The sequence below is a fragment of the Suillus subalutaceus genome (genome assembly GCF_016647625.1).
Source record: "Suillus subalutaceus strain FC151 chromosome Unknown DFJ58scaffold_74, whole genome shotgun sequence".
NCBI lineage: Eukaryota > Fungi > Basidiomycota > Agaricomycetes > Boletales > Suillaceae > Suillus > Suillus subalutaceus.
This window is the reverse complement of record NW_024540323.1, coordinates 108,598-125,074: the sequence shown is the minus strand read 5'-3', so window position 1 is coordinate 125,074 and position 16,477 is coordinate 108,598. Positions and strand designations below refer to the sequence as shown.

General features: G+C 43.9%; 6 protein-coding genes across 6 annotated transcripts; all 6 read left to right on the top strand.

Annotated features, from left to right (window-relative positions):
* Positions 1-572: 572 nt before the first annotated feature.
* DFJ58DRAFT_842653 (uncharacterized protein) lies at positions 573-2,424 on the top strand (the record flags this gene model as incomplete). The annotated part of the gene is made up of 5 exons (XM_041392858.1): positions 573-776; positions 955-1,087; positions 1,151-1,580; positions 1,858-2,038; positions 2,095-2,424. The coding sequence occupies 5 exons, from the start codon at positions 573-575 to the stop codon at positions 2,422-2,424; spliced, it is 1,278 nt and encodes a 425-aa protein (XP_041242457.1).
* A 947-nt stretch (positions 2,425-3,371) lies between these two features.
* Positions 3,372-3,929, top strand: DFJ58DRAFT_842652 (uncharacterized protein; the record flags this gene model as incomplete). Its single annotated transcript, XM_041392857.1, has 2 exons — positions 3,372-3,554; positions 3,618-3,929. The coding sequence occupies 2 exons, from the start codon at positions 3,372-3,374 to the stop codon at positions 3,927-3,929; spliced, it is 495 nt and encodes a 164-aa protein (XP_041242456.1).
* Positions 3,930-4,162: 233 nt separating this feature from the next.
* Positions 4,163-4,775, top strand: DFJ58DRAFT_842651 (uncharacterized protein; the record flags this gene model as incomplete). The annotated part of the gene is made up of 4 exons (XM_041392856.1): positions 4,163-4,200; positions 4,258-4,314; positions 4,355-4,398; positions 4,453-4,775. The coding sequence occupies 4 exons, from the start codon at positions 4,163-4,165 to the stop codon at positions 4,773-4,775; spliced, it is 462 nt and encodes a 153-aa protein (XP_041242455.1).
* A 2,984-nt stretch (positions 4,776-7,759) lies between these two features.
* Positions 7,760-8,629, top strand: DFJ58DRAFT_729526 (uncharacterized protein; the record flags this gene model as incomplete). Its single annotated transcript, XM_041385760.1, has 5 exons — positions 7,760-7,837; positions 7,888-7,932; positions 7,987-8,089; positions 8,133-8,173; positions 8,447-8,629. The coding sequence occupies 5 exons, from the start codon at positions 7,760-7,762 to the stop codon at positions 8,627-8,629; spliced, it is 450 nt and encodes a 149-aa protein (XP_041242454.1).
* Positions 8,630-9,120: 491 nt separating this feature from the next.
* Positions 9,121-10,047, top strand: DFJ58DRAFT_842649 (uncharacterized protein; the record flags this gene model as incomplete). Its single annotated transcript, XM_041392855.1, has 5 exons — positions 9,121-9,146; positions 9,332-9,348; positions 9,398-9,475; positions 9,706-9,828; positions 9,878-10,047. The coding sequence occupies 5 exons, from the start codon at positions 9,121-9,123 to the stop codon at positions 10,045-10,047; spliced, it is 414 nt and encodes a 137-aa protein (XP_041242453.1).
* Positions 10,048-10,050: 3 nt separating this feature from the next.
* DFJ58DRAFT_729525 (uncharacterized protein) lies at positions 10,051-11,887 on the top strand (the record flags this gene model as incomplete). Its single annotated transcript, XM_041385759.1, has 5 exons — positions 10,051-10,251; positions 10,307-10,540; positions 10,893-11,534; positions 11,587-11,763; positions 11,822-11,887. 5 exons carry the CDS (start codon positions 10,051-10,053, stop codon positions 11,885-11,887), a joined length of 1,320 nt encoding a protein of 439 aa, XP_041242452.1.
* Positions 11,888-16,477: the final 4,590 nt, after the last annotated feature.

Genomic DNA, 16,477 nt, shown 5'->3' with positions numbered 1-16,477 from the left:
AATCCTAAGACCAGAGGTGAACGAGAGAGAACTCAAGTTCGGACGGAGACAGGAATGAGCAGAATCTAAGATGATATTTGAACTGAGGTGTTACAGAGTTGTACATGAGTTTATATACTGTAGGTAGCATAACGGAATGGTCAGTCAGCATGGAACAAAGCTATGTATGAAGCATGTGGAAAGTCTATTGGTAAGTCTAACGGATCAGAGGAAATGAAGTTCAGACATGAATACATAGGGTGGATCAATAAGCAAGGCAGAAGGGAAGATAACCGGTGTACCAGAGAAGGTAACATCCAAAAGGGGATAGATACTGATTTAAGGTTCTGGGTTCAGGAATGAGTTGTGGACTGGTATAACTGTGTTGTGGACTGGAAAGCGGATCAGTGGACTGGATTGGACTAGTGGACTGGATCTGTCTAGTGGACCGGACCTGTAGACTGGATATCAGATCAGTGGACTGGATCTGGATCTGATCTGAGATCTGAATGCATGGATATGACAGCTTCTATAGGAACAATAAGCCAGTACTGGACTCGTTCCTCCCAATCCACGCTGCCCTTGAGATCAACATGACTTCACAACTCTCTTCCGACCATCTTCTCTTCGTTCATCTCAGCCTGGTGGACTATGATACTGCAGGTGGTTCATTCGAACTCAGCCACCAATTTTTGAGGCCGTACTTCCCCAACACTGGCATGGAATACCACAAGATATCATTTAATGTTGGTACTGCCTTCAAGGTCAGTAAGTACCAAGACAGCATGGAGGCCCTGGTGGGCAAACTATCTAGTATCCCCTGGAAGTGCATTGTGTTTGGTATATCTAACCATACTGACAACTCGTCTGGAGACCCATTGTGGGGTATGATATGACAGAAAGTCATATGTTGCTACTCCGGTTCATGATGTGCATGTTTTCATTTTCAATCTATGTGATTCTCACTGGTCATAGTTTTTGACCATCATTCTTGGACCATGGCAGGTTCTCATTGATGGCGTGCTGGAGTCATTCCTTTGGCTCTTTTCTTGTGGTGCACTGGTCAACAATGCAGAATCCTTTTCTAACTTGCATATTTGGTTGCCAAGTAAGTGGTCATTTGTCACTCATGGCTAACACTATTTTGATTGAACTAGTCATGGTGTTTCAGCTGCCATAGCGTTTAATGCTGTCCGATTTCAACCAAGCTTCTCAGCTCATCTCTTGCTTTCTTTTTGCGAACTTGTCCTCATCCAGCGTCTTTCCATTCAGCAAGCATTCCCTGACATGCTTGGGCAATCCTACAAGCTTGGCTGCCATTCAGATGTGTTTTTGTTGTTGAAGTATGACAGTAACTCTGTTGACGCTTTCAAATACTGCTGGACTCATTCTCAGCTGCACCCCTGGGGCAACTTCCTGCTGCTCCAGTACCCTGACTGTGGTCTGGTAGATACTTGGAAGTCCACTAATCACCAGAAGGAATACTCATTTGAGTGCAAGGGGCGAAATTGCAGGAAGGGCTTTGTGTTTAGCGTGCCAGCAAACTCAAAGGTGCTTGTACCAGGGAAAACTCGTATTTCCAGTTGGATTGAGATCCCTTTGTGAGTGCCACTTAGTTTTTACCTTTGATATTAGATCTATGTAGTTCATCTTAGAATCATGATTTTGGCTAGTCAAAGTGTTCCTTTCAGTATAGCGCTTTGATGGAAGACTTGTCCATACATAGCAAGTATTATAGGTCAAACACGGTCACATGATCCAAAATGCGGTCACATGACAATGTTGGTGTCAAATCATAGGACAAGTTGGCTGCCAACATTATACAAGTGTGCCTCTACCTACAGATTCTTAATCTTTTATATTTACACACACTCTCAGGATCATGTCTTCCAATTGGGCTCTGAAGTTCAAATCTATTCTTGATCAGTTTGAACAAGACTTCCGGTCCAACCAAGATTCTCCAACACATCGTTCTCATGTGGTGAAACAAGTTAAAAATGCTATTCTTAAAGCTCAGGGAGATCAACCTGGAGTACCCTTGCCAAGTTTATTGAAAAATGTTACTTTAGAAACTCTGTTGACAATTGAGATCATCAACATTGATTTTATGTATAGGCCATTAGAACCTCTTACTACGAGACTATTGACTCTGAGGAATCAGATAAAGAAGGCAGGCCAGATGTGGATGATGAACATGTTGTGACAGCTGAGGAAAGAGAAGCTGTTGCACATCCTAAAACTGCACTATTTTACAAGAAAGAATGCAATCAGTGGCATGTTGCCCAAATGTTGTTTAAGCAGGGGATCAATGACTATGACAAGACAGAGAGGCTGAGGAAAGGATTGGATGACTATATCAAGCATCAGACAGGACATGCCAGAGAATGGTTTAATAAGATGATGATTGAGCAAGAGAAAGAGGTTAAAGATGCAATGGAGAAATGAAACAGGGAGGGTGCATTGGAGGAAAATCAGGCTGTGTAAGTGGACATATTATAGGATGTTGACTTTAAGCTGACTAGATTCAAAGCTATCGGAAGAATAATCTCAAGAAAAGCTTAAAGATTTTTCCGAAGAGCTACATCATACCATGGTTTGCTGAGTTGTAATGCTAGTCAGTCACAAGAAGAAGACCAATAAATCCTTGGCCATTGCCCTGTCAGTTTCTGTATTACCTATAAAATTAGCAAGACTAATAATGACTTCTAGACATGAATCTAAACTGCAGAGTGTCAAGAAAAACTTTCTGTCAGCTCTGACGGTATCAAGGAGTGGTCTTCAATAGGTTTTGAATTATTTGCAGAATGATCCAAGACCGAATTCTGTATATTTTATTTTCTACTGGTGGCATTTGGTATAGACTCATAAATTTTCATGAATAAAATAGATCCTATAGAGTAAGATCAGGATGATTTTGGGTCAGATGATTCAGACAAGGCTGGTGGCCTACCAGAACTTATATTTAATGAAGAAGACTATGCAAAGCTTCTCATGATGGTGTTGCTCTCAAGGGACAACAGAATTTGATCAGAAACATTTTTCTCGCTTCATATAGTAAGTTTGAAGCTTCGATTATCTTGCACTTGATTAATCTGTTGGTCCATAAAGGTCTTCACAAAGAGCAGTAAACCTGTACCTTGGCGGCAGATTGTTGCCGATACCTCTCACTATCTGGAGGCTGGTTGCATTCCTGATAAATTGGTGGTGAGAGACCCTTCACACATGAGGTCAGAGGATGTAAGTTCCCTTGGCACCATTGGGAGAGACGAGACCTTGTAAAGAAGAAGCTGGACATTTTTATCAATGCAAAGAAGGGTGACAGGATGGCAAAGGTGGCTGATGAAGAGGGAAAAAAGAGAAAAAAAAGGACTATGTAGAAGTTCATTCTGCTGATGGAGACGAGGGTAAAGTCGGTTATCTTGGCTGATCATATTCTTTCCACTACCCCGACCAGTGTCCTCTTCAACAAGGTCTTTGATGAGCAATGGGTGTTTTTCCGTGACCTCAGCATGGATGAGAACTACCTCGAATTGGTGGATACAACTCAAGATTTGGCAAGATTCCCTAGACAGACAGTGAGTAACCTGAATTTTTGATTGGATAGTCAGATATTCACCATTCAAAAGACTTAATTGAAGGATCATAGTGACTGGCCGCCTTGGGCTAAATGGTCTTGGAGGCACATTCATCTTTCAAAGGACATTCATGAATCATGGAAGATACTGGAAATCAGCCTGGAAAGACTTAAAAAGGCCAATATTTCCAATGCAACATCAGTCATCTCTGTTGTGTTGGGATTGGGTTTGCTCTTCAGGGAGTGTAAACAGGTGATTGAGTATGAGGAAGATGAGGCCCCTTTAGATACCCCTGCCTACCTTGCCAACTCCGTCTTCAATATCTCATTCTTGCATCTCTTGGAGGAGGCAGTGCCTGAAGTCTTGTGCTTGTAGTATGGTTAGTTCTTATTCCCTAGTCAACTGCTGAGTGGACATTTGGTGTGGTCTTGCACTATTAAAACGTCCAAGGTTGATCCTTTCATTTTCCATCTCTGACGCGCAACATTTTAATGCATCCCTTCCTAACGCTCATCCATGCCATACTTACCATTAAAGTTGAGAGAACCTGGGTGTGATTCATGCATGGCTGAGAACCAGCCATGCTATGCATATTGTTCTGTATCATCATGTCAGAGATGCTGCAAACAGTGTTTGTTGTTGCTAGGTAAGTAATTTCCGCACATCTGACGTCACATCCCTTAATGCTAATGACAAATTGTAGCCCGTATGCCACGGATTCTGGGTATCATGAGGGCGGTTGGACCGACAATTCCAGGCTGTAAATACTGCAGAAGAATGAAGATAAGGTGTCGTTCTAGAATGGGTGAAGCATGTACAGCCTGCCAGCAGAGGTGTAGCTATGGTAAGTCCTTATTTCCTTGAGTCCATATTCTACGCTCACAAATACATGGCTCAGTTAAAAAACAGGCTCAAGTTCCACTCTCTTCCGACAAATCTGAATCAGACTCTGGCGACAAATCAGACTCAGACGCTGCCAGCGAATCTGAATCAGAGTCTCAATCTTTTGACTCCTCTGACAAAGTTACCGCTTTGGATGAAAAGCCATCTGACTGGGTCGATAAGCCGCTGGATAAGAAGAAACAGGTAAGACTTGAGGCAAAGTTGTTGGGTGTCAAGCAGTGTCTGGCCCAAATGGAGGAGATGCACCGCGAGATTGAGAAAGTCTGCAGAGTATTGGAGCAAGTTTTGAACAGTCTCGACAGATGCCTCGCGGGCTAGTAGATACATCAGCTCATGCGCATAACTAGATATAATACTCAATGTTACCTTCTACCTCATGGACTCCCTTGTGCACTGAGGCCAAATGTTATTTCGGTCACACAGTGCAGTCAATTACATAGATCTTCCACATTGCATAGCATGGTCCAAAGTGCAGCATTTGACGCTGAACGTGCTGGGTGAAGTGGAAATATGGGGTCATATAAACGCTCATATTTGCCCAGTTCTGGCATGTTCGCAATAGGGCTGCACAGCCTCTCTCGACTTTATGAGGGCTGATTAAGCATGAGGACAGGATTCGTATGGCAGCTGAAAGTTAGAGCATGGTCAAGTAATGACTACAAATTGCACGGTCTGTGGTAAATAAATCCAAGAGATCGAGTTGCTCCTGGTTGGGATCAGCTGATTCGGACAACATAATCTCCAAGCGCTGCTGACGCAATATTCTCTCAGTCTTAGGGTTAATTGGATTGAAGAAGGTGCTTGACCATACCTAAACCCATGAAGTCACAGCATCACTCTTTGCAACAGAAGATAGACTACTTACAAAGGTAAACACAGTGCATAAACTCCAGATGGAGTTGACTAATGTCAGCCATCCTGCAGGGCTATTAAGTACAGATCAAACACTCCACGATGCCCAAAAGAGAAAATGCAAGAGAGAAGAAACAGAGAAGACCCAACAAACTGCATGCACAAGCACCTAAGGCAACCCTCCTTGAAAGTGGCATCAGGCTTCACCTACTAAAACATCTTCTGATATTGCTGGGCCATCTAACTCTGCCCATGACCCCATCCCCACTGCTGAAACACCTTCCGGTCTTGATGGGCCATCTAACTCTACACATAGACCCATCCCAATCAATCCCATCCTCCTGAACCAAGAGGCCCCCATAGTCATTGGGACTCCCCATCTAATGTGCAATGTCAAAGTAATGACAGCCCAACTCCCTCATCCACTCACCCTCCCCTCCACATATCCAAACATCCCCCTCACTTGCCTTGTCTGTACTCACCAACCTGGACTCCCACGGTCTCTCCACACCAATAATTGGCTCTCAAGTCCACAAACAGTCAGAAACAGATTAATGGTGCAATGGATCCACCACTATCCTTCCATGCATCATGAAGGACAGCATCAACATATGTCAAGAAGACGCCAATGCAGTGTCTTTTTTTGCACTGTCACAAAATGTCATCCACTTACAGTCTAGTGACTGGCACTCCAAAAGTCGACAGTTATGCGATGAGATCTCTGCCGCGCTTCACATCAGTAAAGCCGTCGTCATGAGGCAAGTCAGCTGCACCTGAGCCCACAACCCTTAATCTGGAGTACCTTGAAGATCGCGGTATATCTGACCTCATGCTTGTTGTGGTACATGGTGAGCCTGTTGAAATCCTTTATTTTCTGACTTGATATAATGCTATAACCAGATGCTGAACAATGAACAAAGGATTTCACATATCCCCACCAACACGCCAACCTTGCGCAATTTATGAGCAATATATATGACCCTCACAAGATCCAGTGTATACTCAACATCCCATTTTCACAAGGCGGTCTCCCATCATTCATGAGGTGTGTAAATAACTCTCATATGCTGTTACAACACTAAACTGTCTATCCTCAGCACTCTCGACCATGGCATCATTAACAGATGGAACCAATCCACCATTGACTGCCCCATCCATGAAAATGTGCACCTGGACAACTTCACTGTGCGTTCATGGGCTTTGCTCCACTGAGGACACAGTTACTCACACCAACCTCTCTGAGATGGCCCTTACACTGGTAGATCTTTACCAAAACTGCGAAAATATCCAGCAGAACTGACATGGTGAAATCGTAACTCTCTTGCCTGGTGATATACTGTGAGTCCATCCTGACATAATATTGAGCCTTACTTAGAAGTGCGAGTATACAACCTGCCAGGCAGTTCCATGTGGTTTACACGCCTGTTGCCATATTTGCAACAGGTGGGCATTTCTACAACTACAAGTTCATGCATTTAACTGAACTGTCTCATTACATCAACCACAAACTAGGAAGGACCCTCACTAACCAAGTTCACGAACACTCCCTCACAATGTCTCATTGATTGCTCATCAACCTACCATGCATATCACATCATGTTAGTAAGTTCATCTATTAATCGCTTGATGTTGCATGCCTGTGACACGACTTCCAGAGTTATACAGGTGCCCCCTCATCGCCCTTTGTATGATGGTCTTAGGGTGCAACAAATATGTGGCCACTGACACTCAAAAATCACAAGCAAAAATGAGGACGACCAAATAAGCACATGATATTGCAAATGCTATAATTAAATATTTCTGGAAGAACATGAAGACCACAACCAAGGTGTATTGCAAGAAGGAAACAGATAGCAGTAACAGCCAAATGCATCCAGGGCAGCTTATCAGCAGGGAAGAACTACTTACATGCCTTGAGATGTTTATGACACTTGGATACCAAATTTCTCCATGCATACCTACCTAGAATATACCATTCCAGACACACTGTATACCACCATAATACTGGATTAGTTAGCATTCTTATTTCAGGACTCACGCTCAACAATGGTAGTAACATCTGCCTTGTCTTCTCCATGGTACAAATATTGCTCAGGCTAGTTAAAACAGCATGGGAGTATATGGACCAATCAGCGCAGATGTCGTATGTAAACTTCAAAGCCAACCTCAACATCCAATGTTGCAATACCTGTTAGCCACTCTTTTAAGACCTTTTCCTTGTAATTCGAGGAAGATGTCCATCTCCCAGTTGAACACTAATGTGATGTCAGTGTATGTCTTGTAGTTATGTCCCCAATGTTTCCTTCACCCAAGGCTGGCATATCATAACCATCTCCTGCCTCAACACTGTGCGTACTATGTCAGTCTTCACATCATCACACCCCCTATATTTGATATCCTCTGTCTTTCTCCCTCCTCTCCATGTGTTCCTCTCATCCCACACTTCCAATATGCCTGCCAACGCCTCCCATGACCTTCTCACCACATGCTCATTACATGTCATGTTCTCAAAAGCTAAAGAAGCAGATGTAAATGTAGACACGTCCATGCTGGATTCCGAACAACTCACAGCCCTAAGATTGGCCAAGGATCTGAACAGTTTTTTTCCTCACTGGTGACCCAGGTAGGCCTAATCCATGTCCACATTCTCGCCTGCTGATTTCTAGGAACTGGCAAGACCTTCACCCTCCTAAAGATCATCGAGGTCCTAATGACACTCCTCAAACCGTCCCAGTTGGGAATCACAGCAAGCACTGGAGCTGCCACAAATAGGCTCCAGGGTGAGTCTTTCTTACCTTCCAGCTCCCTTTCTTACAATGTCAGGCCAAACTATCCATTCCTGGGCTGGTCTAACAAGCTCAGAGGTGTGTCCAGAATGAGCTCTCAAAAAGGTCAAGGACAGTACTATCACTTCAACATGGTGGCTGGAATGCAAAGTATTGATCGTTGACAAAGGTATACCTCATCTGATAATCCTTGATACATCATGTTTAACGGATCACAGTATTAATGATAACCCTCATATTTTTGACCCAATTAGACTTTATCGCACGAAACTTGTGCAAACTGAACTCCCCTTTGGAGGAATCTGCATAGGAGACTTGCACTGCTCCCTATCCTTCTAACTCATCTCATAGATCATAATGTCAGGCAGTTTTCTCCAATTGCCCCCAATACCATTGGGAGGCAAATCTGTCCAGTTTGCTTTCCAATCTCTGGTGTGGGATGCCGCCTTCAAAGACAATCACATCAGGTTAACCACTGTATATTGGCAGAATGAAGAAGGTACACTTGTCCTAACCGCTGCTACTGATGACTAATGCTCCGTCATACAAAGGTTACTCGACATGCTCAAAGAAATCAGAATAAATAATATCATGCCCTCTGCCTCTATTGTACGCTAAGGCTGGCCAACCAAGCCAACAATGAAAGGCTGGACAGAATCAACGGTCAAGCCACAATATACTCTGCCTTGGACTTGGCCCGATCCACATACCAAAAACGACTCTTATTGTCAGCACCTGTCAGCTCAATCATCCAGCTCAAAGTTGGAGTGCACATTGTCCTACACAAGAACATAGGTAAAGGTCTCTTCAACGGCAGTATGGGCATTATATTAGGTTTCTATTCCTCACACCACATTTTACCACCGGACGAGAGGGCCAAGAAGCCACAAAGCTTACATTCAATTTGCAATATTAAAGTCAATGACAATGGCCTCCCAATCCATGCACCATCAGGTCCAGTTTGCACACTCAGAGGCCACAAGCAAATGCTTTCCCCCTAGTCAAGTTTGAAATCAGCTCAACACATGAAAATGTTCATTCTCGATGAGGAGTAAGTTGTATTTCAATGAGTCAAAGGCAATAAAGAATATATGGCCACACACTTTCAGGTCTAACTCTTATTTTGCAATTGCTCACTCATTTAGATACACATTTAGATCCCCCTCTCATTAGGTTGAGCCATGACTATCCACAAGAGCCAGGGGTTGGGCTTTGAAAAAGTCATTGTCAATTTAGACAGTTGTTTGCCAATGGTAAGCCTTGATCATCATCTTCTCAGTTCATGTACTAATACTGTTTCAGGACAAATATACATGGGGCTGTCTTGGGTGCAGTCTCTAAAGGGCCTTCAAGCTGTAGGCCGAAATGTGGCAATGGCAAGTGCATTGATCCAGTATACTTTACCACTAACATACCTGATCCAAAGGTCAAAATGAATGCCATTGCTGCCAAGTGGATAAAAGACAAGTTCAGTTCCGTATAGCTTAAATTCTCTAAAGTCGCAAAGATCTCTAATGTTTGTCTTGGAAGTCCCTGAAGTCGTAGTATGTCTTTGAAGTCTTCAAAGTCTTTGTAACCCTAACTAACAGGACCTCATCTCTGTTCTCTAGAAAATGAACCTGCATCATTGTCAGCAGGAGCTGCATTGACATCATCAGGAGTTCTAGATTGGGCAGAGAACCATTGGGAGGAGACTGCCCTAGTAACTACAACACATAAACATGGCCATAAAGGTATGTCGACTGAATGTCTACCATTTCCAATCTAATTCATTCACTCCAGTTGTTGACTACTGTGACAAGCCAGGCCAATTCTGGCCTGATGGCCAAGAACCTCCTTTCAACGGACAGAAACACCCCAAGCATATATTTGTCACCAAAGGCAAACATCAACCCCTCAAAGAGATTACCCACAACCATGAGGAAATAAACTGGCCGGAGGATTACATTTGAGCGATGCAATCATTCCATCCACAAACTGGTGATGTTCATCTCTACCACGACTACTCTGATTACAATGGTTCCGACGAGGATGATTTCTTCAAGTCAATCAACAATGATTATGTTCCACCTTGTACTGCAGCTGCCCCCATTCCTCCACCTACCACGATTCTAGTCTCTGTTGCCCCCTCTGTTCCTTCTACTATGATCATCCAGGTTCCAGTTGGAAAATTGATTGATAGAGAAGACAACTCATTGGATCCCGCACAAGGCATGGGTCAATAGCCTCAGAGTGTCAGTCAACAAAGCGATATGGGACAGCAAGCGGTTGATTCTCCATCCCCGACTTAGACACAAACCACTGCCTTTCTGGATACTGGCTCTCTGGGAGAAGGCCCACGTAGCGCACGAGGCTCAAACATTATGGATTGATGCAGACAAATGGTTACAGGCAAAAATACTCAAGAATGGCACACTGTCGAGCACTCATTCAAAAGCTACAGCGGTGGCTTACCGTGCATTTTGATGGCCCATTCAAAGACCAAGGAAACACACTACCACACACCATCCAACAAGACTCTGTGTCTCCTGCAGACTATTTGCTCTAAACACAATCACTCACAATGTTTCTGGCAATCCCCTCAGCATCCCAAATCCCACATCTACATGAGCATTGTGGTTCAAGCAGATTGCTCGCCCTTATATTCACAAGCCACCACAACAAAGTACTACCGCATCTACATCTACAGTAGTGGCCCCCCTCCTCTTTCGACACCATTGGACAGCTTTCCAACAGGTCAAACTGAAGGAGATGATGAGAAAAAGAAAGGCAGCTGCAACTGATCAAGAGATCCAAGGACAAAGCAGATTCACAGGCAGCAGAGGTTGTGTGTCTCAAGAAAGAGAAAGAGACACAGAAGCAGACTGAGATTGAGAGACGGAAGGAGGTTAAATGGTTGGAGGAGATCAAGAGGCAGAAGGAGCTCGAATGTGAATGTCTCAAGCACAAGCATCTGGAATGTGAACATCTCAAGCATGAACGCCCCAAACGCGAACACCTTGAGTACAAACATCTTGAGTGCGAAAGTCTTCAGTGTGAATGCCTTGAACGCGAACACCTGAAACAACACTGCCTCAAACAAGCTCACCTCGAATGCAAGTGCCTGTACCAAGAATCACCCAAGGCAACTCAATGCACTCAAACAGAGCATGTTGTCTTGGACGATAGCATGGACATTGATATTGAACCTGGCAAAATAGCCTCTAACCCAACAACTATGGTCAGAGATCCATCTCCTCATCGTGCACGTCTATCCGACCATCGACATATAGACACTATGCTCTGTCTTGGTTCAACCATCACCCGCCTGCTTGTCGTCGACATTCACCTTCCCCAGATCAGTTTGCATGTCGCAGTAGATCTCCCTCACCTGTTGGAACTCGAGGATATCACTGGCAGACTACCCACTGCTACAGCCCTATCCAGCAAAGTTGTCATAGTAAGTGTGCCTTCCCTAAGAAACTAGCCATGGCTAATTTTTTCAATCACAGCACCTTCACCTTGTCATGGCCCAGCAACTGACCAGCACCGTGAGTGCATACTTTGTTACTGTCATCACCAACTTATTTTTTACACATATAGCTCTTGATTCAGGCCATTCTACACATGTCACAATGCCACCTCCCACGACTGTACCCACAGTGCTACCTTCAATCCCTGGCACTTTGGTGCTGCCAATGGGATTTTTACAGTTCCTGCCTTCATCTACTGTCACAACCATCACAGGGTTTAACAGGATGGGGTCCTGTCCTGTCCAAAACAGCACATCCCACTTCATTTTGGCTCAAATGAGCTGCCTTTTGCAGTATGACGATGCCAATCCGCTGTCCCCATTGTTGCATAGTGACCCTCAAAACCACCTTCTCAACATCGCATGCTACCCCCCTTACCACCTTCTACATGTTATTTCTTGTGGTAGATTAGTCATATCCATGAGGACCAAGATCAGATTCCGTCTATGGAGGGCCTGACATCCCACTGTCCCGCTCATCAATGGTCATTCATTGTGGCCTCCCATTGATGTCTTTGTGAAGCACATGCAGTGGGATGGAGAGTGGACTGCAATTTTAGAGACGTGGTTCATGAAGCACATCACTATGATACAAAACAGGGATATATGCACACTTTCCCCACCCATAGCCAGTGGTTATCAAGACTTTGGCAACACACTCTAACTTCATCCAAAGATGCTACGAAGGTTGTAATCGAGGCACAAGCACAGTTATTGTGCTATGATATTGATCAGTTGGATCCAAAATCTTTCACAGTGTTGGATTAGCTTGCATCATCATCATTTTAATATTTCTCTTATCATGTCACATAGCACATACCCAGCAACAGAATGTACTTTTACATGGATTGGGATACAGACTTTTGGGTCATGGACTTTATGAACTTTGCATATACATACTACCTGGTTCCTGTCACATTGTTGTAGATATACTATGATCGCAATCATTGCTTGATTCATGTAACATTGGGCATCGTTGTAGATATGCCTTTGATCACAGAGGTAGTATTCTGGAACTGACTGAAGTAGTCACTATAGTTGCAGGAATATCATATGTCTTAGAAGTCTCTGAAGTCATGGTTGTCTTAAATGTCCCTGACGTCTATTGTATTTCGCATGTCTTAGAAGTCACTGAAGTCACTTGTGTAGTCACATGTCCTTAGAAGTCACCTAAATCGCAGAACTTCTAAATCTAGTTGATGTTGTTTTTCAACCAACCCACTCCTGACAACATCAACTGGATCATTAGTCTGAAATTCAGACTAGTCATTGATTGCCCCAAAGACAACCCAGTCATGCACCCTTTCCTCTCTTATAATGCATATCCAATCATGCACTGCATGCTCTCCTCACATTGACTTTGGATGAGATGTCCTTGATGCTGGTTACCAGGTTCTGTTAGGGTTCTTCCCCGCAGTCAAATCACCACTACTGCCACGCTTGCCTTGCACTTGTGACTGCCATAGTGCAATTCCCAAATATGTCCATCACCTCGGACTTTGCTTGTTCCACCAGAAGCATTCCTTTTTACTACTGAAGCATACATATCCGCAGAGTCAGTACTCAAGTACAATGATATTGCGCGTGTACACTCTCTAACCTCAACAAACCCCCTCCTTCCACGCCTAGATCGCCTATGGCTCAGAGCCAGACACAACAACCTCTTGGAGCATATACATATATTGCTTCATGATGATCTAACAATTGTTGGACTCTCATACTATGCTATGGGTTTAGAGTCTGCTGTGTCTACTCTTCTGGCGGCACCCTCTTCCCTTCAAAGTCTTGTTTACATTGATCTCTCGAAAAACGTGGCACACTTTGAAAAATATCTCCATCTCCTTGACTCACTTCAACATCTCATGATATTGTTTCTTGGACCCACTGGAATGCAAACTATTGCATCTTTGCCATCCTTGGAGTCCCTAACCGTTGTGGTAGACGATACATCGTCACTTCTGTTCATCCCATCACTTCACTTCAAATAGTACTTCAGAGGTTATTTGTGTTCGGAGAGTTAGACAATAATGGCTTAGACTCTGCAATCTGCCTGTTGCATGCACTTCCCACCCCTTGTCCTCAGCTCACTATCACACTTCCAGTTCACCTCAGAGGAGTTGCATTGACAGATTTTATTGCTTCTCTCGCACAAGATTTCGACATCTCCGACCACTCCAAATTTTCTGCTATGGCCCTGTGGTGCCTTGTGGTCCATCATACTTTTTGAAACCTCTTTATGGCGTCCCGATCACACATATCAACCTGGGGCGCTTTTCCAAGTGTAATCTAAATGACAATGCCCTACATGCACTCTCGTTTGCCTTTCCTAGTTTAGAATTGATCTTTCTTGGCATACATCATTACCGGTCAGATCCTCCAAGGGCATCGCTTGCTGGACTCTCTGCAGTACTGCGCAATTGCCCAGGATTGAAAGAATTGGGGCTGGTGTTCTCCTGCAGTAAGGGTGTGTTGGACTTTTATTTACTCCCAGTCAACTCCTCGATCACTACATTGCACATAGGTGTATCCCCACCATATAACCCCAGTGTTGTCTCCACTTTTCTTGCCAGAGCACTACCTTGCCTCGAGAAGATACACATTGAGACATACTACAACTCCTCATCAACTCTGCACAATATTGTGTCGGATCACTTGCACCGAGAATCAAGTTGAGGCGCCAAGATGGCAAAGTACAAAAAGGATGCTCTAAGGTAACTATTCCAATATGATAATCCCCATGCAATTCAGACAGTTTCGGTTATTTTCTTGGAGGTAAGATAGCACTCTTTCAATATTAATACTGTCGGTATTCAGCTCTTATCTAATTTCCATGTCATCTGGTGTGAACTTTGGTATAACACTATGGTAATATTGTGCCTTGTTGTTCCTCTGAACGGTCTATCAGTCCATGCCGTCCAAGTTCAACATGCTGACTCTGCTCCAGCTACACTCATCAGGTAGTAATCTGCAACAGACCAAGGTATAAGCCCCTGAAGTATATTATTTGTCTGAGAAGTCATCTCATATGTCTTGAAAGTCCCTGAGTATATGTCTAAGAAGTCCTCTCATACGTCTCAAAAATCCCTGAAGTTGTAATGTATGACATGTCTTAGAACTTGTCTCATATGTCTCTAACTGATTTTAACTACCCATTAACTCTTCACATGTAAAATTCCTGTCTGACTTTGTGGGACTTCTACCTCCGCCCTAATATGTATTGAGATTTAAGTGATGCCTCAGCATATAAAGAACTCTGATAAATCATTGACCAATATATAAAAGTTGGCATTGTCACAGAAGACTTCTGAATCAGGAAGTAGTCGCAGAAGTTTGAATCACTTGTCGTCCTAACATTGACACTTTAACTCTACCATGATCTCTAATCTGAAAGTCAGACTAGACGTCCCATTGATTAATCATTGATCAATCATGGATGTCTACAACTACTGGGCAACCCATGTGATGACCTCAGCGGATGGGAGAAACAAGGTTTTTTTGTATTCCAGGGACAATCAAACTTTTGCTCAAACTATAGAGGAGTACATATTGACTAGAAAAGATGTCAGTTTCAATGAGCAGCAAACTGTTTTGATGCCATGGATCCCAATAACACTCCAGAAAGTGAGTTAAATGTTCAGATCGATTTTTGATGCCACATTTCCTGCAGATCAGCCCAGAACACACCTTCCAAACATCAAATTGGGTCACATCACTGTTCCCATACCTAACTCCAACTCCAACCAACGGAGGTCCTACACACCAGCAAAGGTCCGCCTCAATGCTCATTCTCACTCGAGCACCACAACCCATATGAAGATGAAGCACCTTTTTATGTGGGCTGTACTCAACCAACCTCTATGAACAAGGCAGTATCATACTCTATGACAGACCTTTGTCCCCCCCTTCCGACCTCATTCCCGTCTCTAGCCCGATGTTTTCGTCTCACCACCTTTCATCAGCCAAGTGCGTTGTTCTTGAAGAGGATGCCTACCTCTCAGATCCACCAATGTACAAGGAAGATGAGGCCTATGTTCCCATGACACCGAAGCTCTCATTGCACCTGTGCAGGAAATGATGTGTGGAATGGGCATCAGGGGAAAGAACACTGAGGTTAGAGTGAAGGACATTATGAGGCAATTGCAAATGTTGGATCACCATTGGGAGCATATTGGCTTGCAGGCTGTCAAACAAGCCATGCAACTCATTGTCCTGGACTAAGTACTCTCCTCCCATTCTTGTACTGCGGTCTTTACCTTGTAGTTTTTCACATTACAATTGTCTTCACCATAAATTTCAGCAATCCAATGCGATTAGGCTCATACATGCCAGGTCGTTCATTCTGGTAAACCACCCAATCAGGGGCCCAAGGTGAGCAATGTGGGGAGCTCCTTCGAGGACGTCAGACCATGTTGGCTGAGAAGATCGCAAAGTGAGATCCTCATTCAAGTGCACTGTCAAACATTTATTATGCTGCCAACAGTAGCACAGGCAAGTATTGATGTGAAATCAAGCAGAAGGTTTGGGTCTAGGGATGAGGCCCTGGTTGACTCCACAACCCAGTGTCTGATGCTCATTTCCCAGTTGTCCGCCTTCTGTTGCTTTTCAATATGTGAGACTGCATGCTCAGTGAGAGTGGCCCCACTTGAATTGGGTGACCATTTACGTTTGCAATCACCTAGTAGGTGTTGATTGTTATTCTGATACATATATTTTTGGATAAATCAGACTAGTGTGTACCACCATGTCCAGAGTGTGTTTTCGACCATGTGCTACGTCTCTTCATCTAACCAGTGTCACTCTGTTCTCTCTTCCTCTTACTGCCTGTTTCTGACTTCTCCCAAGCCTTCGCAGCTGCTCTCACATCCAGATCC